This window comes from Rhamphochromis longiceps, linkage group LG22, assembly GCF_057381845.1.
Source record: "Rhamphochromis longiceps isolate RC_006_pf linkage group LG22, R_longiceps_female_GT1.1, whole genome shotgun sequence".
NCBI classification, from domain to species: domain Eukaryota; kingdom Metazoa; phylum Chordata; class Actinopteri; order Cichliformes; family Cichlidae; genus Rhamphochromis; species Rhamphochromis longiceps.
The window spans coordinates 2,384,782-2,409,816 of record NC_140577.1 but is presented as its reverse complement, the minus strand read 5'-3'; the positions used below and the strand labels follow the sequence as shown (position 1 = coordinate 2,409,816).

At 41.9% G+C, this 25,035-nt stretch overlaps 1 protein-coding gene across 2 annotated transcripts in view; it reads right to left on the bottom strand.

Annotated features, from left to right (window-relative positions):
- Positions 1–24,249, bottom strand: part of enpp2l (ectonucleotide pyrophosphatase/phosphodiesterase 2-like) — a 33,295-nt gene extending 9,046 nt beyond the window's left edge. The window contains exons 1-25 of one of the 2 annotated variants that reach the window (XM_085397026.1): positions 24,111–24,232; positions 23,896–24,067; positions 22,157–22,262; positions 21,395–21,544; positions 19,534–19,659; positions 19,388–19,448; positions 18,862–18,959; positions 18,584–18,663; positions 18,266–18,385; positions 17,911–17,966; positions 16,831–16,896; positions 16,130–16,202; positions 15,932–16,040; positions 14,810–14,935; positions 14,689–14,720; positions 14,458–14,585; positions 14,090–14,168; positions 13,315–13,402; positions 12,815–12,981; positions 12,629–12,686; positions 12,237–12,376; positions 10,068–10,209; positions 9,350–9,427; positions 6,713–6,845; positions 5,714–5,867 (exon numbers count right to left, since the gene is read on the bottom strand). In XM_085397026.1, coding sequence (XP_085253152.1) covers positions 5,714–5,867; positions 6,713–6,845; positions 9,350–9,427; positions 10,068–10,209; positions 12,237–12,376; positions 12,629–12,686; positions 12,815–12,981; positions 13,315–13,402; positions 14,090–14,168; positions 14,458–14,585; positions 14,689–14,720; positions 14,810–14,935; positions 15,932–16,040; positions 16,130–16,202; positions 16,831–16,896; positions 17,911–17,966; positions 18,266–18,385; positions 18,584–18,663; positions 18,862–18,959; positions 19,388–19,448; positions 19,534–19,659; positions 21,395–21,544; positions 22,157–22,262; positions 23,896–23,913 — 2,388 coding nt within the window. In that variant the 5' untranslated portion in view covers positions 23,914–24,067; positions 24,111–24,232. Of the gene's footprint in view, positions 1–5,713; positions 5,868–6,712; positions 6,846–9,349; positions 9,428–10,067; positions 10,210–12,236; positions 12,377–12,628; positions 12,687–12,814; positions 12,982–13,314; positions 13,403–14,089; positions 14,169–14,457; positions 14,586–14,688; positions 14,721–14,809; positions 14,936–15,931; positions 16,041–16,129; positions 16,203–16,830; positions 16,897–17,910; positions 17,967–18,265; positions 18,386–18,583; positions 18,664–18,861; positions 18,960–19,387; positions 19,449–19,533; positions 19,660–21,394; positions 21,545–22,156; positions 22,263–23,895 lie in introns of both variants that reach the window. The other variant, XM_085397025.1, reaches the window with a different exon arrangement.
- Positions 24,250–25,035: the final 786 nt, after the last annotated feature.

Genomic DNA, 25,035 nt, shown 5'->3' with positions numbered 1-25,035 from the left:
AACTTGCAGGGGGTTTTTTTCTAAGTCCACACACAAATCTTTTTTACAAGTACAAAATATTTATGACCACATTTTGAGCCCATACCGGCCCCTGTGAAACTCTCCTAGTGTCTCATTTTTGCCTGCCTTTCTTTTCTTCAATTAATTAGTTAAAGACTTTGAAATCCTATGCATAGTGTCTGCTTTTGTATCCATCCTCGTGGTTGGTTAAACATTTACAGTCAGGATAGCAAAATAAGTTTGAAACTAGATAAGTATCTCCCCTTGGGCTCTTCCTGAAATTAGATAATTCAAGAATTTCCTTGTTTCATTTTGCATTTCATCCGTCTTCTTGTTTCTGTCCTCTTAGGACATCTGTGAATCGGATGGACCCAACATTTTTTAACGCTACTGTATACTGGTTAAAGTGTCATCCACAGATGACATGAATTCCAGGAAGCAAAGGACAGACTCTCTATTTTTTGGGAAGATGAAACTTTTCAGTCAGGAAGTACGCTATTTCTAATAAAACTGAAAACATTTCAGGTTGTTCTCAACACATTCTGTGAATAGTAATGAGCTCCGTCATTGGGAAAGGCATCCAACCACAACTGATACTGATACTGGTTCATGCATGTGACGAACTAAAGATTCCTCCTAGGTGAGGTGTTTCTGGGATGTTCAATTGGGAGAAGGGCTCAGTACATACCTGGAACACACGTGAGAGATTACGCCCAACTGGCTTGTACATGCCCGAGTACCTCCCTGAAAATAGGCTGGGGAGGGAGGTCTGGGGATCCATGACGAAGACAACACCCATCAATACAAGAAAATGGATGTTACAATTACTATATTATGGTGTATTGATAAAGGTAGGTAGGTAGGCCTTTCTAAATAAAATCAACTGTATGTAACTATGTGCATATATGTTTGAAAAATGTCAGATTGTTTGTTTTTACATAATCCTGCTGACAGACTAAAAACACAGCTTCAGGCGGAGCTACAGAAAACAGAAACTCAAACATAATCGTTATAAGACGTCAAAACAATATGACTCACAAGCAAAAGGCTGACGAAGAATAATATTTTGTCATTCCAAGACACATGAGCTGAAGCGGTGTGTGTGACTGGGCGCCTACTGGTGGTGGTCAGAGGGCCCGGTGGCGCCAGTGTCCGGCAGCCTCGCCTCTGTCAGTGCGCCCCAGGGCAGCTGTGGCTACAATGTAGCTGCCATCACCAGTGTGTGAATGTGTGTGTGAATGGGTGAATGACTGAATGTAGTGTAAAGCGCTTTGGGGTCCTTAGGGACTAGAAAAGCGCTATACAAATGCAGGCCATTTACCATTTACCATATCTCAAAACTATTTATCCTCACGACGCTTGTCACGCACATGCCTACACACAGAGTGAGAGCAACCCCTGCGATTATGTTTCTTTTAGGACATCAACCAAAACAAATAGAGCGCTGAAGCCTGTCAGGATATACTCAACTCACTCTCTGAAGAGTTATTCCCTGGAAAGCACATTACATTAAAACATCTTCCCATTTATCCATTCAGGGAGTCTGCCAGGAAGCCAGCTGTTTCCTCCACATCAAATATCTTTGCCAGCTTCCAACTATACCTTTTATCAGACTCAAAGTAATCAGTGGAGTGCAATCATTTCCCAGAAACAATTATAATATTCAGAGTAAGATGACAGGAAAGCACAGACAGTGTTTCCTTGTCCAGGGGAATATTTGTCAGGATTGATTAACTGTTCCGATATCAAGAGCAATAAATACTTCCAACAAATAACTACAGCCCGTTTCTTTGCTCCATGGATATTGTTAAAGAATATTTCCTTACAGTTTTCTATGTTTTTACTCCCTCTTTCATTCCTTTTTCATTCTCTTGAGCCTTCATTTCCCATCTTCTCTTACACAGATTCATAGGCATGCTATTACTGAGCAATATATGATATATAACAATCTGTTGTTGTTGTTACAATTTCCTCATTTTAGTAATTTCCTTTTGCAGTTTTCCCTCGCCTGCTTGTTTTGGACTAGCCTGGCTCATCATGGAGAGATTTTTGTTAGCTTCCCCTCCCAGTCTGTCCATTTCCACTGTCCGCAGGACTTATTGCAATAAATATGTCTCAGCACAGAATCATGTTGCAAGGCAAGGGTTTGCACAGTTCGCAGCCCTCCCCTGAAAACATCCATGAACTTTGACAATTAACGACAAAAATGATGCCGTCAAATAATCAAACACTATGTGAGGAACATCTTGTCAACAATCCTGTGACAGTAACTAAAGTATCTCAACACACTGGAGTCGGTTTATGTTTGTGCAGTAAGTTAGCTGTTAGCATATTATAAGTTAGCATATTACCATAACCTCACTGTAATACAGATTTTCATTAGCCTCTGCTATCAGTGCAGATTCTTAATGGCTGATATGTTGCACACAGACACACTGATCATGTACTCTGTGTTCTCTGAAAAGAATTGTTTTTATCATTTAGGACATTTGGAGTAAAAACATGAGACTAGATCAGTAATGTCTTTCAAACAGCTTGTGCTGGTGGTTGTTGGGAAGCCATCTGCTCAATTTTCTCCTCAAATGATCAGTGAAGCTAAACATCTATTGTACCGTTTGACAAGTGACAATGGGCGAATTTTTAACCATAAAAACACACAAACTCAAATGTTTTAGCACTTTTCCTGATTTATTTTTCTTGCAGCTATTAGATAAGACACGGTTTATGTTTGCCGATGGCTTAAAATTTTAATCCAAGGAGCAGCCTGTGTGTGTCACACTCAGTGACTCATTATTTATTCAGAGGCACATTTTTCCAGTCACACTAACCCAGACCTTCCCAAAGTGTGGGGCCCGCGGTATGAAAAGGGAAAAAGCTAAACAACGCTTGGACACTGCTAGCACAGGGCACCCACAAAAACACAAAGCAGGAGATGAAGCATCGCTGGATCCCACATCCTTGATTTTTAGTTCACAAACACTTGTTGTAATAACTAACTACTCCTGACATTTTGGAGATGTTAGCTCTTTATACAGTAAAGTTACAGCGGGATACAAATAACATCAGGCTGATCCTGCCACGATTTGTGTTTTTAAACCCATTTTGCACACAGAGGCATTTTTTGAAAAATGTATCGATAGCAGTGTTGAATATTATTACACAGGGAAAAAAACAACTACATGTAAAATAATTAGGCCTCTGCCTTTGTAAATAGAGGGACGGTAACTGCTTGTGTAAACGTGCAAAACCTGCAGATAGAGACAAAATACTGTTAATCTGACTCTCTGCCACTCATTCATCTCCTGTAAACAATAACGTGGCGCACAGCGTGACGTGGAAAAAGGCACATACCTTTAACATTGCGTGACGAACTCTGGATTCCTCGTCCACACATAAACCCAAAAAAGGAGTTAAAAAAAAAAAATCTCCATTTTCGGTGATTCGAAACGCCGTTTACGTGGACGAAACAGCTGCGTGTTCAAAATCACCGGTGTAGTCCAACCCAACAGAGGAAGAAAAGACCAAGTTTTGTGCCGATAAACAAAGACGCATTCTTTAGAAATGACCCAGTGGTGCATTCGCAGCACGGGCTTGTTGGCTGTTTAGTTTTTAAAAAGTCAAAAGCATGGCATGAGAATGGAAGTAGTTTAACCTATACTGAGTATATATTTGTAGGGTCTGCATAAACATGAGCAGTGTGTTTATCATGAACTAATTGCAGTTTTATATTTAGAGCTGTTTGTAAAAGCTCCATCATTTAATCTGCCGCTCCATTCATTCTGCTCACGACTGGAGCTGAAGAGTCCCAGGAAAGTTTGGAGATGTTTACAAAGCTGCCCATTAACAAGCACACAGGGCAGCGGATTAATCACAGTTTATGTAACATTGTTATTGAGCTTGGACGCAGAATAAGAAAATGTACTGGCACTAAAAGTGAATTAAGAGAAATGCTGCCCATTGTTATTTTATTGCTTTAATTTGGAACCACGCAGTCGGCCTTCATAATGATTTAACACAGAGTGGGTAAGTCGTGCTTATTAAAGCATGAATGGTGCCTTAATCAAACGTCAGTGTTGCAACACATCCCCTCCCAGATATTAGATGATCGACTGCAACTTATTGCAACAAGTCTAAGGAGCTTGGGAAGAAACATTTTGGAAGGAACGTCAAAGTATTTCAGAACAGCACGTATTTAATTCCTTCCATAACAGTCACGTGACTGTCTTCTGATAAGACTTATCCATCTCTATGGTAACGCTCTTAACTGAAAAACATCATCTTAAACCTTCAGTAAACGATTAATGAAGCTGAATGAGTTGCTTGTAAGGATGCATTGTAGCTCATTACTGTCACCTGAACTACAAAAGCAGATACAAAGACACGATGCATGACTTCAGCTCATGCAGGAGAAAGCAGACAGGCCTGTTGACTGCTTTTATTTTACCGCAGTCCAGTGCTGCCGACACAAAATCGAAGCTCTGCAGAATAGCATCGTTAAGCTTCGCGATATTCATTTTATTCTCCTTTTTCTCAGTGAACAATCTTTTGTAAGAATTTCTGATTTAATTAACAAGCTAACAAAGATGAAGGAGACGAGCACGGACAGTAAAGATGCTGTTTGCTCACATAGCCCCACAGAGTCGTAGATTCAAATGTAAGACATGGAGCTGAACACGAGCCCATTCTATTCACCTCAATTTGGCTGCAATGAAAAAGGATTAGCTACACTCATCTTTGTCAGCTTAGCTTTGCTGAATCATTCACATCACTACAAATATCCACTTCACCCAGAAGTTGGAAACCGACAAACCCACAGACTGCCATGGTGAGTCATCATATTACACAAGATTATAATACCAGTGGTATTTGTATTATTATTATAACAGCAATGGTTCCCAAATAGCTTGAGGCAAGTCAAGACAATCCATCAGATTTCGTAGTAACTAACTGGAATATGCAGCTGGTTTCTTTAATTTTCTCCTTTATTCCTACTCTCAGTGTAGATGGATTATCTGTTGGGAGACAACACGTCATAAGTGCCTCCAGCTAATAATAATACTACCCAAAGACAAATGACAAAATGTTAACAACAATAATAATAATTTTAAAATGCAGAAATTCAAAGAGGTGAGACATAAAATGTTGGTTTGGGCTCTGATCCTCTGATGTGCCCAAGGCAGGTCAATAATGATTCTGATTAGTACAAAGATAGAATTTCATCCTGCCTCTTTCTATGATACTATATCAAACTGCACCTACAACGGTGCTTTTGGTGTTTTTAAGAAATATGGTCAAAGTGACGAATTTGTGACAAAACCCAGCTGAAGGAGAATTCTTCAAAATGATTTTTCTGCAGTTTGAGTCATTACATAAAGTATCTGACATTTACTGTGTTTAAAACGATAAATGGCAATCAAGAGAAGTAAATGTTTATCTATCGGCGATACTTTAATGCCTGGGAATTAAAAATTCAAAGCGTCATCCTGTAAATCTTTTGATTGTTTTTCACGTTTTCATTTTCTTAATCTTTAAATAAAAACCTACAGCTTAATAAAAAAAAGGTTAAAGGTCTTTTTTTTTTCATGTTGCTGCTCACGCTGTGCAAATGAATTCACTACAAAGATATGGAGGTACTGCCACCTGCTGGAATGATTGGAGGGTCTTTACCTTTCAAAATAAAGCTCCATAAGGCCATGAATTCATTCTTACTCACATTGCATGCCTCACTGTTGTCTGGCTTGTTAGGAAGGAGGAAGGAGAAAACCTTTAGCGCTCCGTCACACTCATCAACCGTCTGGTTCACCTCCTGGCAGCTTGTAATCACAGTGTAGAAGTGGGTGGGAACGGGGAAGCCATCAGCTGAGAACCTGGACCGAGGAGGGGGATCAGAGGCACGTGCAAAATGTGAAAAAGTGAAAAGCACACCGTACAAATGCATCACTTACACTACTCTGGCTGCTTATGTTAGGAGCTAAATTGCATCAGAAGTCTAGTAAATCTTTAAATAACCTCCACAACCAGTTCAGCATCAGTAATGAACTAAACACTCGTACCTTTGGACCACTGGTGGAACATGCACAGCTACTGAGAATATGTAAGCTCCACAAAGTGAAAACCACAGCATGCTGTGTAGTTATTAATCACTTAAATGATTCCTCACATGGAGACGAAATGCTCGCCATATATTTATAGTGCATTTATGACACAGGCAGACAGGAAGTCTCTGCAAAGGCTCATAAAGACTGGAGAGCATCGGAGGGATAAAACGTCCATCCGTGGACTCCATATACACACAGCGCTGCCAGGAAAGAGCTGAGGGAGTTATCAGGGACTCACTGCTACCTCAGAAATGTGCATATCCTGCCACCCCTCTTGTAAAGAGGGTGGCAGGATATGCTTTTTATTTGTTCTTGTTTCTAATGTCTCTGTAAAGCACTTTGAATCACCTTGTTGTTGAATTGTGCTATACAAATAAACTTGCCTTGCCTATAATATAGTTAATAATTTATATTTGTGTTGTATTTTGCATTGTCTTGCTTATGCTTCTCTTTTCTCTACGACTGAGAGAGCTCTGCGCTGCTTTATGCACAAATGGCAACAAAATAACCTTGAACCTTGTGTTTTGACACACATATGCACATGCAAGCTCACTTTAGTTGTTATCAGCTAGCTGACCGAGCGCCGTCATCGCTCGCCGCTGCGGTGAACTTACTCTTTTATCTTCTCGGTGGTGTCTCGAAGGCCGTCGTAGTTATAATCAAAAACAGGGCCGCAGAGAACGTTGATCCCATTGCTGGCCTCTGCATAATGCCGCAGCAGCGTGCCTTGTAGGTAACTCCACACTCCTGCACACCCACAGAAAAATAGGCCATGCTGCTTATACTCTCACCTTTTTTATAAACATCAGTAATAAGAAACACTCGAAGAGCAGCTCAGCTTCTGTCCAGTATTTGATTTTGTATATATTCATTTTGTTTTTCTTTTCGAGTAGATTTTCCATTTCAAAGAAAGAAAGAATAAAAACAGGAGAAGTGAGGTTTCACTGGTGGAGTGAACATCTGTAAATCTACTGACCATGACAAGACTTTAGGCGTCACGTCCTAAATAAGGAAACCTATCCTGTTCTTGCTGTTTCCCATTTATTCCTGCAACCTTTTATGGCCTTAATATAGAACCTATTAGCCGAACAGACACAAACAGACACACAGCTGACGCACACACAGCATAATGGGTGCATGCATGGGGCAGGTATGCAGAGGCTGAGTGTCTGCTTTCTCCTGATAAGTCCTCTCTCTTTATAAACAATGGGTATCAGGCCACCCTGGCTCATACCTGACATCACCACATTTCTGTCCCGTGTCTCATGGAACACAACTCAATTTCCACCTCCACAAGGACAGTTAAACTAACAGATAAAAAAAAATGCGCTGATGTCAGACTCATTGTTTAACTCTGAAACTATTCTTAAGTCACAATCTACTGTAAATACAAAGGGAGGGGGTGAGAAAGTAAAATAGTAAGACTGTCATCAAACAGTGTGTTGTTGCAGCGGCTTCAGTGCTGATAAGAACTCATAATTATTCAAATAGAGATGCAGTCACTTCACACAATGTCTTTGTTTTGGGTTCGAGCTAGAGACTGTATATCAAAGATGGACATTCCCGCTGTACTGTATTTGCTGTACTTTTGTATTTTGAAAGCTTGATGTTGGCCGAGGGCCGACTGTGGCTCAGACTGAGGAGCGAGCTGCCTACCAGCTGGATCAAATCCTGTCAGTGGATCATGAACAACATACTGAACCCCAGGTGTTTGAGGGTTAGATAAAAGAAGCTCAGGTGTCGATAAAAGCTCTGTATGAACTAGGGCTGCCACGATTAGTCGACTAGTCACGATTATGTCGACTATTAAAATCGTCGACGACTAATTTAATAGTCGACGCGTCGTTTGAAGCTTTGTAAGATCACAAAGGACGCAGGAATAAGTAGCAGGATTTAAGAGTGTAATAACGGACTGAAACAGAAGATGGCAGCACTGCATGTACAAGGATGCCAGCTACCGTTAAACCCCGAAGAAGAAGAAGCTGTGTCCCAGAATTCATAGCGCAGCCCAGCGCAGTTGTCAACAATGGCGGCAGCTAGTTAGTTTTAACTTTACTCTTATTATTCTTTCTGGGTCACAAAATAAACGTTTAACATATTTTCAGGCGAGAATGTAGCTGTGTAAACCTCAAATATCTGCTCAGTTTATCAGGACACCACATATTTTCAAAAGCGCTCCGACGTTTTCGGAGACGTCTGTTACCCACTAGCTCGTTAGCTAGGCGGGGGCAAGGCTAACTAGAGCCGTGAGAACACCGGACTCCCGGCAAATCGTTTTCAAACCCACCACTGTCTTTCGCTACTCAGGTTAAACATGATATATGAGTCACTTAGATAACTTAAAATGTTATTGTTTGGCTTTCTTTAGTATTTTATTTGTTCCTGAGTAAATCGGTTTGGCTGAGATTAAAGTTATAGTTTTTGCACAGCTAAATAAACTTCAAGCAGACAGCTGATCATCAGAAGTGTGAGACGCTGGATAATATACTCCGGTGTCCTGTTATATTTTAGAAAGCAAGGAGTTTATTAAACTTCACCGAAACAATCTGCAAATTTCATTAAAAATTAATAAACTACCATCTTGTCTTTATTTTTAGTTAGCACAAACACTTCAAGCTGTAAGCTAATGATAGTTATATAAGACCAGATGCTGCTGGTGCAATAAGCTGTACGCTGTACGTCCAATGGATGATGATCTGATTAGTCGACTAATCGCAAAAATAATCGGTGACTAGTCGACTATCAAAATAATCGTTTGTGGCAGCCCTAATATGAACAACTGATCAAACTTAATGAAAAGATGCTACGGCAGGGGTGGGCAACTCCAGGCCTCGAGGGCCGGTGTCCTGCAGGTTTTAGATGTGTGCTTGATCCAACACAGCTGATTCAAACTGCTAAATTACATCCTCAACATGTCCTGAAGTTCTCCAGAAGCCTGGTAATGAACTAAAGACGAATTTGCTAATTACCAGCTGACAGTGGCATATTTGGTTAGTAGGTTTTATTTGACAGACAAATCAGTGCTCAGTGAGAAGAGTCCTAATGTTTCACGAGCCTGTTACTGAGACTGAAGCACAAACATCTTGTATGGGAATGTAACATATTTTGTGGAATGCAGTAAAGACCAGATTCCCCACATTCCCGGTCCCTGGTATAAATACAACATCTTGAGACAACTGTTAGCGTGTTGCTACAGTTACGTACAGCTGAAGTGAAAATACGAATTTTTGACTTTTATGGAGGTGACTTACTCTTGAAGGCAGGGTACATGGGGACAGTGTTGGTGATGAGCGAAGCGTCATATCTGGACTCGGGAGACGTTGCCAGCTCTGTCAACACAAACGTGTGAGTCACACCTGTCTTATCATCCACTGTTTGCACATATCCAAACAAGCTCGTATAAGATGTTGACATCGCAGAAACGTCACTCAGAAGTTGTGACAGTCAAAGTTAACCCAGTGAAATTTCGGATTATTGTAATGATTTCCTATTTTCCCGGCACTCCGCTGGAATTTCAGTGTTTTCCTCCTCAAATATCATTTTAAATGTAACTATATTATGTTAAATAACATAAGCTATAGTGCTAACAATGTATGCAAAGTTTGGACAAATGAACTCCCCCATCATATGCAACAAGGTGGCCTGGTCCACTTCCTGTCGTTCTCTAACTTCCTTGGAAAGGTGAACTTCAGGAAACTGGTTCTCAGGGCCCTGATTGCCATCCTTATTAAAGGGTTAGACTTTTATTTTTTTCACATAATTGATATATTTTATTTTCTATATGACTACATCAGTTAAATCGTCAAGAATTAAAGCTCAAAACCTAAACGACTCTTTCGATTACAAATAACTCAACATAATTTTATCTCATTTATACTAAGATCCGGTTTTTATGATGTTTGCACAATGTATATTAAGCAACATGGATATTTCTGCACAGAGGGTCCTGTGTTCACCCTGTGGTGCTACCTGGGGGGAAGAGGAAGCCATACGTGAGGTGGGTGTTCTGGCCGTAGGCGCTGCAGCTCTGACTGTGATCAGCTGACACTCTGGCGTCGACTCGGATGCACTGAGCACTCGGAGAAGCATCTGGTACAGGAGTCATGTCCTCCTGTGAGACAGACATGTGACAACATACAGTGAAACTGAACCAAAAATGTGGTTAATCGCAGTCAATTCATGATTTAACAGTAGGGGCATTACTTTTATCCTGCATAGGGGGCCAGGTAGGGTTAATGTTTTATTCCCTTAATAAATGAAAAAAAAAAGTGTTTGTTTTGTCATTTAATGGTACCAGTTTCATTTTGGTGCAGCTGAAAGAATCTAAGATCAAAGATAAAAAGCATCTAAAGTGAGAGTGAAACTCAGATGTAATGCTGGGCTCTAATATAATGTTTACTTCCACTCATGTCTGCGTGTTGTTTTGGCATTCATGCATGGCGATGTATATGCACGGAGCAGGTGTGCCATACGTGAGCAGCTGCACAACATCACAACACAACACCTGCAACGAGTCAAACACGCGAGTGTGTTTACTGCAGTGGCTGTCTGAGATTTCATGTTTGCGTGTTTTCAGAGCTCTGTCACATCCTGCTGCGACACAAACACAGTCACTCACTGCAAACACCACGAGTGTTTGCAGTGAGTGCACCACCAGTGAGTGCACCACCAGAGTGCCTCTAATGTGGTTGCATCAGAGGTTTAACCTCATTTATATCAACGAAGTTCTGAGAGGAAAGAGAGGAAGAAGACGTCTGTTTACATGCTGGACACGTCTGGACATGCTGTTCGTGCAAACACAGGGCAGGGTTAAAAAAGCAGAAATGCAAGAGTTACTCTTGTACTCTTACAGTCTGTCACATTTCAAACTAATCACCTGAGTAAAGACTTCTGTAATAGTCTTTACTCAGGTGTCAGTCTGTCGTCAGATTCTAGCATCCTTACACTGGCTGCCAGTCACTTTTCAAATGGATGTTAAAATGTTATTATCCGTCTTTAAGGCGTTGCATGGGTTGGCACCCTCAGACCTTTCTGATCTTTTGAACGGGTTCACTCCAGCAAGGTTATTGAGGTCTGCGGATCAAACGCTCCCAGCTGTGCTGAGGTCCACATTACAGCACAGAGGAGGTCGGGTCTTTCCTGTAACTGCTTCTAAACTTTCAAAACCCATCTGAAAACCCACCTTTATTCCTTGGCTTTTAAATGAGAATGAGGAATGAATGAACTACTTTCATTTGTCTTATTTCCTATTCAAATCTTCTCATTTTATGCTTTTTTCATAATTTTTCTTTTTATCTCTTTTAATTATTTTTAATTTTAAATGTTCAGCACTTTGCTGAACAGTAGCTGTTTTAAGTGTGCTGTATAAATACATTTGACTTTGACTAATCATCATAAAGCACTGATTGCACCAGGGTTAGTAACACCAGCATGTCCCTGAAGTGCCTTCAAACATGCTGATATAGCAGCTTCAAAACATTGCACAGGAAGGCTTCTTCCTCTTCTTCTATCCCAAGCGCCCTCTTGTGTCTCGCAGGCACCTCTGCATATCCTCCTTGACCACAACCATGGACGTTGTCCAAGGTCTTCCTCATTCCTCCAACATGTCCACTCTCCCTCCTCTGAACATGTCCAAACTCTCTCAGCCTCGTGTCGCTAGTGCCATCTCCAAACTACTCGACCTGAGCTTTGCCTCTGATGTACTCATTTATAATCCTGCCAATTCTGGATACTCCTAAATGAAAAAGTTTGCAAAAGGTGAGTTTTCACAGACAAGAGTATAAATATAAGAATAAGACTTTCCACAGGAACAGGGCGGTGATGACCTGCAAACTCTTCAGGTTAAGTTTCTTGATATGAACAGCAGCTAATCTTAAGCAAACAACTGGCAATCAATATGAACATAAGGACTCCTGAAATATAACAGAAAAAAACTCAAACTTTTATCTTCATATCATGGAAGTGTATCTGTGAATTTACCCTCTGACGTTTTTATAATTTGGACTAGCAGGAACACAACAACCAGAGATCAAACTAGAGAAAAAACTAAAAGTTTTAGGTGACTTCAAGGGACAATCAATGGCTTGTAGAACCAAGCTGACTGATACAAGACGGAGTGAGAACTTTACATGTGTGTACCTGTGGTGGCAGTGTGTATGATGTCCACAGGGGCATGGCTAGCTCTTTGCTGTATCCACTGATGAACTCCACATGATGAAGAAGACTGTACTGAGTGTCAAACATCACCGCTGGTCGACCAAACGGCAGCTGGGTGCTGTCTGCAAAAACAACATGTTGTACCTCGATGCCAAATTATTTGATTATACTTCATAATTAAAGGTGATTCTGTTGGTGTCCTCTGCAGTTCCTACTGACCAATAAAACGGCAAAAAATACAAATGAAAGCAGAAACAGGAGGCATTGCTTTAAGATACATGATGAAGAAAATCTAGATTTACTGTCAAATAATCCTATTTCCTCAGCTGCTAGCTGAATGCAGCTGTTCCAGTGTGTGTGTGTGTAACACTTACTATAACTGTAGACCCCATCTGATGCACGCGTGAACAGCCCATTGATCTCCACTTTGTTCTGAAAATGATAAAATGTGTTTTTTTTCCTCGTCTTTGTTTGTTACAGAAGAAAGTGACAAACACGGTGAAATCAGCTGGATTTAGATGTTACAAATGATTTCTGTGGCATTGCTGCCTCCCACAGACCTCATCGTCACAGCTGCAGCCCAGGTCGTGGCTGATTTCGGCGTCGGACGGCGGCGACGGTGGCGTGACTTCCTCTGGCATGCTGGGTTGGAAAGGCGGATCTTTCAGCATGTCGTTCAGACTGCCGTGTGTCCCGTTGTTTGGAACTGGCTTCAAGCCCAACAAGTCTAAAGCACGAACAATCAGAGGACACGCTATTATAGTAGTAATGATAACATCGGTATTATTATCTCGGCCAGGAGTGTCCTTCTCCAGTCCTTTAGAGCTTCCGTCCTGCAGCTTTTAGACACATCCTTGTTCTGACACCTGAATCAAATGAGTGGCTTGTTATCAGGCCTTTGCCAAACTTGATGGCTGAAGAGGTTTCCAACCATTTGATTCAGCTGTGTTGGAGTAGGGATGGATCTGCAGGACAGTAGCTCTCGAGGACTGGAGTTGGACACCCCAGATCTAGACCATATTTTCTGGTATTCAAAAGAAGATAAAAAAATGATTCTTACCACACATGACATTGTATAACTCTATATTCTCAAACTCCGGCACCATCTTCTGAAATTTGAAGCTTGGCCCATGGCCAATAAAGATTGTCTGCAAAAAAGAAGGAGCATCAAACAGTGAAATCAACTCGTGGAGTTTTCAAACAAACTTTATGAAAAACTGTCGTGTGGACATCAGATCAGAGAGATGTACTCCTCATAATGAGGTAATAGTCAGCCATGTTTCTTGTCCTTCTCTCAAATTCTACTTTTCTCGAAACAATACTCCGCGTGGAACAAGAAGAAACCTCTGGGGCTGAAAATGAAGCCGAATGAACCTTAGATTCCAAAAGCTGCAGTTCCTTCAGCCACCACTTGATGTCATCATCAAGGGTCAGTCATCATGGCCTTCTGTGATAAACTGCCACTTTATAAAAGATGGTTTTAAAACGGTACAAAGTCTTTTTTACGTTCTTTAACAATCACATCTGTACTGACAACACATCTGTCTTCAACTATTTAAATTCTGTTTGACTACAACTGCTACATGTCAGCCTTTAACTCACCTGGTTCAGCCACTGAGCTGAGCTGCTCGTAGAGCTGCTGGTGTTTAACATATTAAGATACTATGGCTTGCTGTGTGATTTTAAAAATGCTACATGGTAACCTTTGGCTCAGAAAGCCCAAGATGGCGGTACTCATAACGCCAAGTATTCAAACAAAGTATCCAAGCTTGACGCGCGATGCCTTTAACATATAAACACAGAAGGAGCAAACAGCAGATACGACACACGAGTACCCTCATGCTGGTTATCTTGTTGTCAAAGCCGTGATCACCAAAGAAGCCACACCGAGTCCTCGGCTTTTCTGGCATTTTCCTGAAAACAACAAACATGGAGTATGCAGGCACTGAGTCATTCTGTGATTTTTGTAGCTCAGTGTGACAAAATGCAAAAATCCTTCCTTCACCTCACTTTCTAAATATCAGTGAACTTAACTTAAAGTCCTCAAATTTAACCAGACATAATTTAAACATAAAGTGGGAGTAGAGGTCACTGAGGCTGCCCGTTTCCTTTGTAATCGTCTTATTTCTTCCTCAGACTTGATAAGATCTCGATTTATTGGTAGTTAAAACACCATTTCTGACAGATTAGAATCACAGGCTACCTGGCAATGTGCCACTTCCTCTCCATCAGCAGATGGACATCCTCAATCCGTCTGTTGTTGGCGTAGTGAAGCCTCTTGGGTAAATCCCGTTTCAGGTATGGCTTGAAGTGCTGAGCTGGCATTTTGCACTGAAACAGTAAATACAAAGGTGAACGACCTGACCCCTGCAAACACAGCAAACCGCTCAGTTTGTTTTAGGCTGTACTGTGATCTTATACATTTGTTACTTACAGTGAGGTTTGCAACCACAACTTTTGGGTCATCTGGAAATGGAAATTTGAGAAATATAAAGCAGGTTTTGCATCTAAAGAAAGCACGTGTCACACTGTGCTATTTAAATGTGCGCACTTACACGTGGTCGGTTTTGGCTCACGGGGTCGTATTCTGCCCAGCGAGCCAGGGATCAGCGTGATCTCGTCTATGTTGAGTGGGTAGCTGCTGAGAAACTCTGTCCTGTCGCAGTGGGCCTCCTCCATCCCTGAGACACAGCAGTGACATCTGTAACTTCTCGACACACCTCAGACGTACACAAGTTGTGTGACCAAACGTTTCATGCTTGTGCTGACACTGAGAGTACACGCCAAGTGAAGGAACCTGTGTGTCTTTTAAAAGAACCATGTGACTTTCACCAGTTTTAATAGAGACTCTCAAACCTGATGCAGCTCTTGATGGCATCTCTGTGGCCTCCAGAACTAGAAGAGGTCAGATCTAGTGTTTCTTTAATCCTGTTTTTCTCCCGTCACCCTCAACCAATCACAGCAGATGGCCCCGCCCCTCCCTGAGCCTGGTTCTGCTGGAGGTTTCTTCCTGTTAAAAGGGAGTTTTTCCTTCCCACTGTCGCCAAGTGCTTGTTCATGGGGGGCCATCTGATATTTGGTGTTTTCTCTGTCATATTGTCTCTATTCATACTAAAAAGCAGCGTGAGCTGTTTGCTCGTGTGATTTTGTGCTGCAGAAATAAAAGTGAATTGAATTAAACTAATGTGAAGAAATGTTGAGTCATTTTTGACCAATCGTTTCTTCTGTAGCCCTCATATAAAAAGTCTATGCATAACTTCTTCCTTCCATTGCGAAAACTGGGAACATCCCATCTCAGAGTGATGCTGAAAAACTAGTCCATGCATGTGGTGTTTCTGGATTGGACTATTGCGATTGCTCATTTCCAGGATGTCCGAAAAAGTTCAGTGAAACCCTTCAAAGTTGATCCAAAGTTGTTGCAGATCAGGTGACCCTGAAACATTATTTAGTAATGAGGCTACAGGATCCGGCTGCTGGGGGGCTTCCTGAGCACTTTTCCTTCCTCCCAGTGAAGGAGTAAAGGTTCTAAAGAAGGTCTCTTACTCTGTAAAGGAGCTCTTCCCTCCAAGTACAAACATAGAGGACTGTCTAATCATTGCTGCATTTACAAGAACTGTAATAAAAGGGTTAATTAGACAAAATCCTCTGAATTCAGCAGGTTTCTGTGGAGCTCATACCGTGATCTCCTACAATGATGAGATTGATACAGCGGTGCAGGTTCATCTGCTTCAGTCCATTCATTAGCTGACCAATGATGTTGTCAATTTCCCTCAGAGGGTTGTCCAGCTGTGGACAATATTTCAATTGAAACCAAAATGATTGATTATTGCATATCATTAATCGCACCTCTTAGACCATCTTCAGGCCTAGCTCACCTCACTGCTGAGTGGACCCATTCGATGTCCGTAGGCATCGGGCTGCTCTGAGTGGATAGCATAAACATACGGCCTGAAAAGACATGACGAAGGAAACGTTGTGCTGCGAAACACTTTTCATGGAACAGTGATGACTGAACAAGGTAGAAAAAAACTTTGTTTCAGTGTGAGTTCAAGCATCTCACCTGAACGCACAACCAGAGAAGAAACACAAACACCTACTTCACCTGCTGACACACCGAGCTGTACAAACACTCCATGCACGTCACTACCCAGCACTTATCTGCAGCATCACCTTCAAGCTACTTTTTGCACAATGCAACAGTATTTTGCACATTTCCACTGCACTGTCTTGTTTCTGTATCGTCCTGTTCTGTCTGGTGTTTCACTGTCTTGTCTTGTTTTATTGCAGTGTTTGCACATTACTCTGTTATATGTCATATGTAGCACCAGGGTCTCTGAGGAACGCTGTCTCATTTCACTCTGTACTGTAACACTGTGCATGGTTGAAATGACAATAAAAGCCACTTGACACTTATCAGCGTCTGATCCGATCACTGACCCCAGACTCTGCAGTCTCTTAAACAGACACACCCACAGTATCACTGTCACTGTCATTCGTGAGTAATTTTACACATTATTTTGTGTGTGAAAGCTACATGCTAATTTATTGTAAAAAAGTAAAAAAGACATGGACACACCTGACATCATCGGGCAAGTGCAGCCAGTGCAAGATGGTCAAAATCCTCCTTTCAAGAGGAATCACCCTGAAAACAAGAATCATGATGATTAAAATGTTAATAACAAAACCTGACGATCAATTTTTATTCTGTCACCAAATAGCTGAGGCTGATGGTTTGAATGTAAATCAGCAGATGAACATGCCGTTTTGTTCAGACTCCTCGGACTCTTCAATGGCCTTTGTTGTGACTGTGTGGGAGTATTGTCCCATTGTCTGTCTGTCTCAGGATGTGACTAGTGCGCATCTTCATGTGTAGCCCTCGTGATCATTGAGTCATGGACATGCAAACACTCGCTGACATGAACCTGTCTGCTTCGTGCCTGTCAGTCGCGCTGCGCTCGGTCATCGGGTCAAATCAAAATCAAAAGCTCCTCTTTTACGTCTGTGTTGCTCAGACTTAATAACACTTTGTAGTTAATTACACGAAGCATCAGAGAAGCACTGTTGCTCGATGATGTCACACATTTTAATATTTGCTTTTTAAAATTAAAATCTTTGACTCTGCCCAGTATCCCATTATCATTTATCTTCCCCTCACTGCTTCGGACTCAATCTTCAAGAGTTTTTCAGCTACTAAAGTGTATTTGTGTTGTTTTTTCCCTGAACCTCCCTCATTATTTCTCCTGAAAGACTGAGTTTTATTTATTTTAGTGCATTATTGTGTTATTTGGCAAGTAGAAAGATTTCCCCACAATGAACAACAGCTTCACCAGCATCCACATCATGTCTCCTTTCTGTACTGTTTCCCTAAATTGGCAGTATCCTCAGCAACATCCACACCTAAGCCACAGACTGGTATCCAGGGTGTACCCAGCTGTTTGCCCATGAAACGAGTCATAGGCTCCAGCCCGACTTATCCCCGAGGGGGCATTTCATTAAGAGAGATCCAGGGCTCTGACTGAGGCCATCGGACATTCAAAGAAAATCAACACAAAATATATCAAGAATGTATAAGTAGTGCAGGAAAAGTGGAAGTGACTCCTCAGTAAAGTCTGATATCTAAAGCTACTGAAAAACATTCCAGTACTAACTTAAGTACCAAGGCCAGAAGAACGTGCCTGGTTTCACTCCTTGTTTCTCAGCAGTGATCCAGATCTGAAAAAGAAACAAAAGGAGATGAAATCCAGAAATCCAGCGGTCCTCTTAAACGCTGTTATAAGTGACCTTAACACCTTACGTAAGCTCTTCAAATCTATGGAGAGGAAATGTTGACAAAATGGTCACAAATGTGTTCAATATTCTCAGGATTTTGTGTCACTCTGCGTACTTACAAATGTGTGCTCCGGCACACGTACAAACACCAGTTTTTAAAGAAGCACGCTTTTTAAATTTGCATTTTATGCTTTAAGAGTTACGCCTGCTTTTTGGTCAGCTGGACTCTAGACTGGACTCACAGGCTGTCCGCCCCACCAGCGGTGGTTCAGTTTCTCTCTGGAACGCAGTGTGAACGTGGCATTAAAGTCTGGGTCATACATGGTGTTCCCCACAATCCCGTGGGACTCTGGGTACAGGCCCTGCAGACAGATGGCACATTTACTGTTTTAAAAATGAGTCCAACGCTTGAGTAGCAACACGAGCACAGTGTAAGGGCATTTTGAACACACTGGCAAACATTTGTGTTTGCTCATTCTTCAGACAGAGTACTCATTAACAGACTAGCTTTACTGTAACTTCTAACATGAACCATCCATTAAATATGCTGGCTCACTTACCGTGGCTAAGGTGTACAAATTTGGAAATGTTTTTGATGGGTAGACTGGTCGCATGTACGGTGTAGACGTGCCACATCCTCCTGAGGGGAAACAAAAGGTAACTTTTTGTTAAATTTTGCATTTTAAGAAGTAAAGAGTTGTGAAAGCTGCATTTTACAGGATGATACAAGCAACCAGGCTATATTTTTGACTCATCAAAAAGTAAATAAAGGACATACAGAAACTGCTGGCTCTGTAAAAATCACTTAAATACAGATGAAGTTAAAAAGAAGACATACTGAGTTTATGAAGGTTTGGGATGACAGACTGGTCCTTCTTCAGGTAGGAGGCTCTGAACCCATCGAGCGAGAGCATGATGAGAGGAGGACGGACGAAGCTGAGAAGCACAAGAATGACAAAGCTGATTGATCTGGTAACATCACCAAACTGCAGTTATTCTCCAAAATGGTGTTTCAGGTTTCTGTAGAAGGCGTGGAGCCATTATGCTTTTTTTAGAGACGTGGTTAGTCATCAGACTCCACGGAGTTTGCATCTTCTCCCCGTGTTTGTGTGGCTTCTCCCCGGGTACTCCGGCTTCCTCCCACAATCCAGAGACATGCACTTAGTGGGGATAATTGGCAACTCTAAATAGGTGTGAAGGCGGGGGTTAATGTGAGTGCAAATGGTTGTCGGTCTCTGTGTGTTAGACGGGCGACCTGTCCAGGGTGTACCCTGCCTCTCACCCTGGGACAGCTGGGATAGGCCCCAGCCCCCCCTCGACCCTGAAAAAGGATAAACAGATGGATGGATGGTCATCGATCTTACCCTGCAGGGCATTCAGGACTCGTGATGTCCTCGCATTCTTCTTGCAGCCACGAAGTCTCACCTTGAGAGGAAACCACAGTACATCACATGCTTGAAAGCAAATTTAATCTCCATGTCACTTGGTTAAAAATGATAATGACATGTACCTTTGCACATGGACTTGTAATTTGAGCAGCAGTCTCCTTTTTCCAGACAGTCCTCTGAGCAGTGGCAGGCATGGTCTTCATTCCTCTCCTCCCCACACCGTTCCTGTTTGCATTCAAAGCCTCCCTCTGAGCACAAACAGGAAGTCAGTTCATTGATTATTTCCGTGTGTGAAAAATAACATTTTCACAGGATTCTCTGCAGTTCTTTGAGAATCTAAGCACATGCAATGATTCAGCTTGTAGAAGCAACTTCAGCAGCAGTAACCTAAGTAAGTCTAGTCCACTGGTCCACTCGTCTTTGCAACACTGCTCCAGTTGACTGAGGTTGATGGTTATTTGTTTGTGCACAGATCTCTTAATGATCTTTTTCTTCTTCTGTATATTCAGATAGAACTTAGCAGACCTAATCTGTGCTGCCATGCTCCTTCTTAAATTTAGAGTCCTATCCTGGCACAATATCATGAACTTTAACATTTAACATGTGAATGAAATGAATAGTTTTAGGCCTCTGAGCTCCAGCTCTTGTTCTGTTTTGGGGGGTTTGCAGTTAGCCTGAGCAGAGGTCTGACATCCACTCCTGGGAAGATGGTGACATCATGATAAGATATACATGCATTTGATTAGCAGCACCAAGCTGCTTCCTACCTGATTAATTCAGATGAAAGCAGGAAACACAACGCATCAGCGTGCTGCATCATGACAAATTCAATCTGATTACATCATAACGTTACTCTTACTGGCTCCGTTCAAGACTCTCTTGTGTTTTTTCCCTTTCATTCAGGCATTTACAAAACTTCTGAAGGAATGTGTTATCATGTACAAAGTTGCAGTCTTACAAAGTTTTCACAAAAAGTTTCCTGAGACACTAAACGATGCTGATCCTTCACACAGCCTGGTTAGTAGGTGTGAACCCACGTCCATTAAAAAATGACTTTCAGCTGTTCCCTTCTTCACAGCACATAGTGCTCTGTGTTTGATTTGGCATCTCAAAGGATTTTTGTCACAAAGTCCACAGAGTCTCCTCGTTCTGTAGAAACCCATCCAGCAATCAGACTCCTGGACAGCACGTTCACTCCATCACTGATCATTAGCCATGTGGTACAAACTCTACAGAGCTTGTTGATTAAACCATTGTGTTACTGAGCCTTGAAAGTAATGCAGTGTCTCTGTGGCTCCACGACCATCTTCCAAGTCACATGTTAGACGAGCTCAGGCTGCACATTCACCTCCAGCAGCCTCGACAGCTTGTTCAACTTTGGCTAAATTCTGCCGAGTTCATCTGCCTCCGAGTCCCCAATGAGCCCTGTTCCACTGTTTAACTGTCTTCTCCCAACCAACGTTTTCAGATCTCAGATCTCTGTTGCATAACAGAGGGTCCTAAAATGTGTTACAGATTATCCATACCCAGGCAACGCTGACGTTTTATTATACGTTTTAAAAAGAAGACCCACAAGAAGCTCATGGTTGCTGAATTCATTTGAAGATTTTTTTAAATGTTCCACAGTTGTTTACTTCATGTTTTCAAGATGAACATACAATTATAGGTGATGCAACCGAGATTTAAATTAGCATCAGATGAAAATGAACATTTTGGCTTTTGTTAAATTTCCCTGTGTTACAAGAGAAAGTACTCATCCCGAGCTTTGTAGGCATGTTATATGAAGCATATGTAAATATCTATACTTTTAATATTAGACAGCTCTGTAGCTGTTCATTGGCTGTTACACATCTCTAAACTGCTTTTAAGGGTTTACATTGTCAGCTCGATGCAGTTAGTTGTTGACCAAGAGCCACAGACTGGGTAAGAAAACAGGAAGTGAAGAAAAGACGAGAGACGTGAGCAAGTGTGTAGAAGCCTGACCTGTTTTCAGGCAGTGCTCATCAAAGTCAGAGCAGCAGCTGTAGTAGGTTTTGCAGAGATTGTCACATCTGCATCCTGGAGGGCTGGCCACCTCCAGCTCAAAGCACCTCCCCTTACAGGAGCCCGCTGAGCTGACCCACTCTGAAATGACTACAGGGAGGGGAAGGGCATGGTGAGACACACATGCTGCAAACATGCCCACATACAACGTTTACCAAGTATAATGGTGCACAGCTCTGGTATAAAATGTGTTTTTATGTCTTTAAGCAAAATCGAGAAGTCATAGTACACAAGTTCTAGCTCGGTTTGCCTCCATAACAGTCATTCAAGGTAAATTCAAGTAATTTTCCTATAACGGTTTTTGTCATCTAGATTTTCGATGTCAAAACTCATAATTAAAACACTCCTGTTGATGTGAAGTTAAAGTTAAGTAAATGCAACTCGTTCCTGCTTGAAGTTTTGTTCACATTGGCCCAACCATTAAGGAGGAAATATGTACATACAGATATATATTCACATCTATCCTGCTATGATTAGAGTGAGAAACAAAACACCAACAGCCTGTAGCTGCTAGCTCGGTGTTTTTTCTCACTTTGATGTAACTTGGCAATACACATTTTAAACATCAATGTCATTTTGGTCCAAATGCAGAAATAAAGGTTTCCACCATATTTGATCACATCAGTCTTCAGCTCAGTTATAAGACTTTCTTAACTCAACAGCCCAGAATAAGCGTTGCTAAGACAACAAGTGTGTTCTCACTTTTAGTATGAGATGGCGGGTTGTCCCCTCCCTCTGAAGGTCGGCTGGCTTGAAACACATAAGCTCTGCTGACATCAATGCCCCACAGACAGAACGCAACCACTACCTGCAGAAAACCAGAGAGCATTTCTTTTTAACACATTTCCACTCCTCAAGGTCAAAGGTCAGGCTTGGAGGATCTCTAGAGCTGGTACAGCTTTAGTATCCTGCTCAGCAAATCTTTACAAGAACTGATGTTTTCCAAAGTACAACTTAAACCCAGATTTAAGGTGAAAGCAGCTCAGAATGGTAACGGGAGCTTTGTTTCATGCAGCTCCAACGCTTCTAATAGGTTTAATTACACAATCATGCAGTTGGACATTTTCTTGCTTAAATAAGTAAGACTTTCCCTGAAGAATCAACTAGATGGCAACTTTGTTGCTCGAAGATCTGTTAATGATGAAGCCTAAACAGTTGTGCAAGTTGCTGTGCCATGTGCACCAGGTGCACCTTTACACCCACATACAGTTGCAGATGTTGACTCTCCTCACAAGCCTGACGGTCTCCACTTTTACCCAAATAATAATAAAAAGATTCACACAGATTTACATATTCAGAGTTTCCCTCTTCCATTATATTTATTACTATTCAATATTTTAGACAATAAAAACACTCAAATTAGTAGAAATCTTACATGAAGTAACATAAGTTCAACCATGAGTTAGACCATGACCTGAACACCGAGTTTAGAAACAAATGTTTGATCTAAAATGTGACTCACATCGGCGGATCTCTCACAGATCACATTTGGCCTTGACAGACAGTTTGGACGCAGGGTGACTCTGGTCACCCCAACTCTGCAGGTCAACCTCGTACGTGTCATGTGTCAGCGGTGGTAACACATCTGTGCCATACCAGGAACGCACAACACTTGTCAGTGCCATAACTGAGTTAGAAAGTCCCAAAGTAGCCCAATTAGGTCCAGATGTAACTGGATATTGTCTGTCCACTCAGCATGTAGTGGCCAGATGTTAGATGTACTGTGACTTCTCCTCCACACTACAGCTGTCATAATCTATGTCGATACAGCGCCATGACTTGTGGATCGTGTCCGGCCCTCAGAGTGCTCAAGGTTGCCAAAATCAGTATGTTATCCGGGTATTTTGACGTCAACTCAGCGTGGACTGGTGTGTTCTTTAAACTACGACGATCCAGTGACTGATGACTAATTCAGGTATAATTCATTTTTAATATACTGCGTTTGCTAATTTCAATTCATTCTAAAATGAATGATAATAAAAGTGATGATGGTGACCAAACCCACGTCCTGAAGGGAGACGGGAGTGATCCACGGTGGAACCGTTAACCTAAAGCTTTTTGCTTACCTTTACCTCCCACAGGTAAACAAATCTGCGGCATTGTTGACAATGAGCTGTTCCAGGCTATCCATCATCATCATCATCTGTCCCGGCGTGAGTCAGACCAAAAATAACAGCAGCAGTCATCGCTGCTGCATAATTGATACTTCGCAGACTTATGTAATGCCTTCTTTCTTAAGGTAAAGCTTCCAGGTTTGCGCGTTTGCGCTGATATCAGGCACGGAGCGATTGTCTCGCTCTCAGGTCGATACATCAGTTCTGCAGCCCTGCAATCTGTGTGTTTAGAGGGCAGGCGGGGCGGAGCTGGGAAACACTTTAAATGAAGCTAAAACTACACGACGCTGAAATCAAACCAACAAAACTGTCACAGTCTTACCGTACCAAATTTCCCAGAAGCATTTTCCAAAGAGTCACTCTACTTCTGGCATTCACTTAAAAAACTGAAAGATGTGACCAATGTCCGACAGAAGGTCCTCGGTGCACCTCTGCAGATCGATGAAGCACGGCGCAGGCTTCCAACTCTCTCCCGCTCTCTCTCTCTCCACTTGTTTGCCTTTGCTCTCTCTCTCCCTCTCTCTCTCTCTCCACTTGTTTGCCTTTGCTCTCTCTCTCTCTCTCTCTCCCTCTCTCTCGGTCTTGATCCAATAAGAGATGAAGTAATGGTAACAGCTGCGCTGTGGTACAAGAGAGCGTCAGGTCGGGGTGACGCTCCGGAGTCCGACACAGTCAGCAGCATTGAACGATCACAGAGGGAGGGAGGGTGAGGAGGGGTGTGTGTGTGTGGGGGGGGGGGGGCACTCACGGGGAAAAGAAAACTGTATAATCTTTGATCCTGAACCGTTTACTGTCTAAAGGAATATGGTGGTTTCATTAATAATTGATTTACGCGAGGTTGATCAGACTTTGTATAATAAGCACTGCCAGCTGAGATTTAAAGGTCTCTGTAGTAGCTGCTGCGATTTTTTCAAAACAAATAAGAAAAGTGTGCGTGGACACATATTGCATAACAAAGCAGTTTTGAATTTTCCTGAGAAATGTTGCACTGAGTCAAAGTCCCAAACTGACTGCAACGAACTGTATGCTGTCTTATCAAATGCTTAGCGTTGCCTAATGACTGGTGGTGAAATGTGAGCAATGCACAGTGACTGTGAGCTGATGTTTCAGAAAAACAGAAAGCAGTCCCAGTTTCACCCCATTTTCAGACTTTATTGTAATACTGAAAATCATCTGAAAATACCAGTGAACTGTGGAAAATCCACAGGACGGGGTTTTTGAAGCCCTGTCAAACTTTAAAAGTTCATATTTCCTTTTAACACAAACAGTAGGTTGAGCTAAACATTGGTTATTTCACCAATCTTAAAATGAATTTTGGCTAAAGCAGTAAAACAAAACTGTTTAGACCGAGCTCTGCCACGTCACTCAGTGACGACAGTGAGTGCTCCCTGCATGAATACACTTTATGTTCTGTTTGCAAATGTTCCAAAACAGAGGGACTAGTGAGCCAATGCCCATGACTTTCAA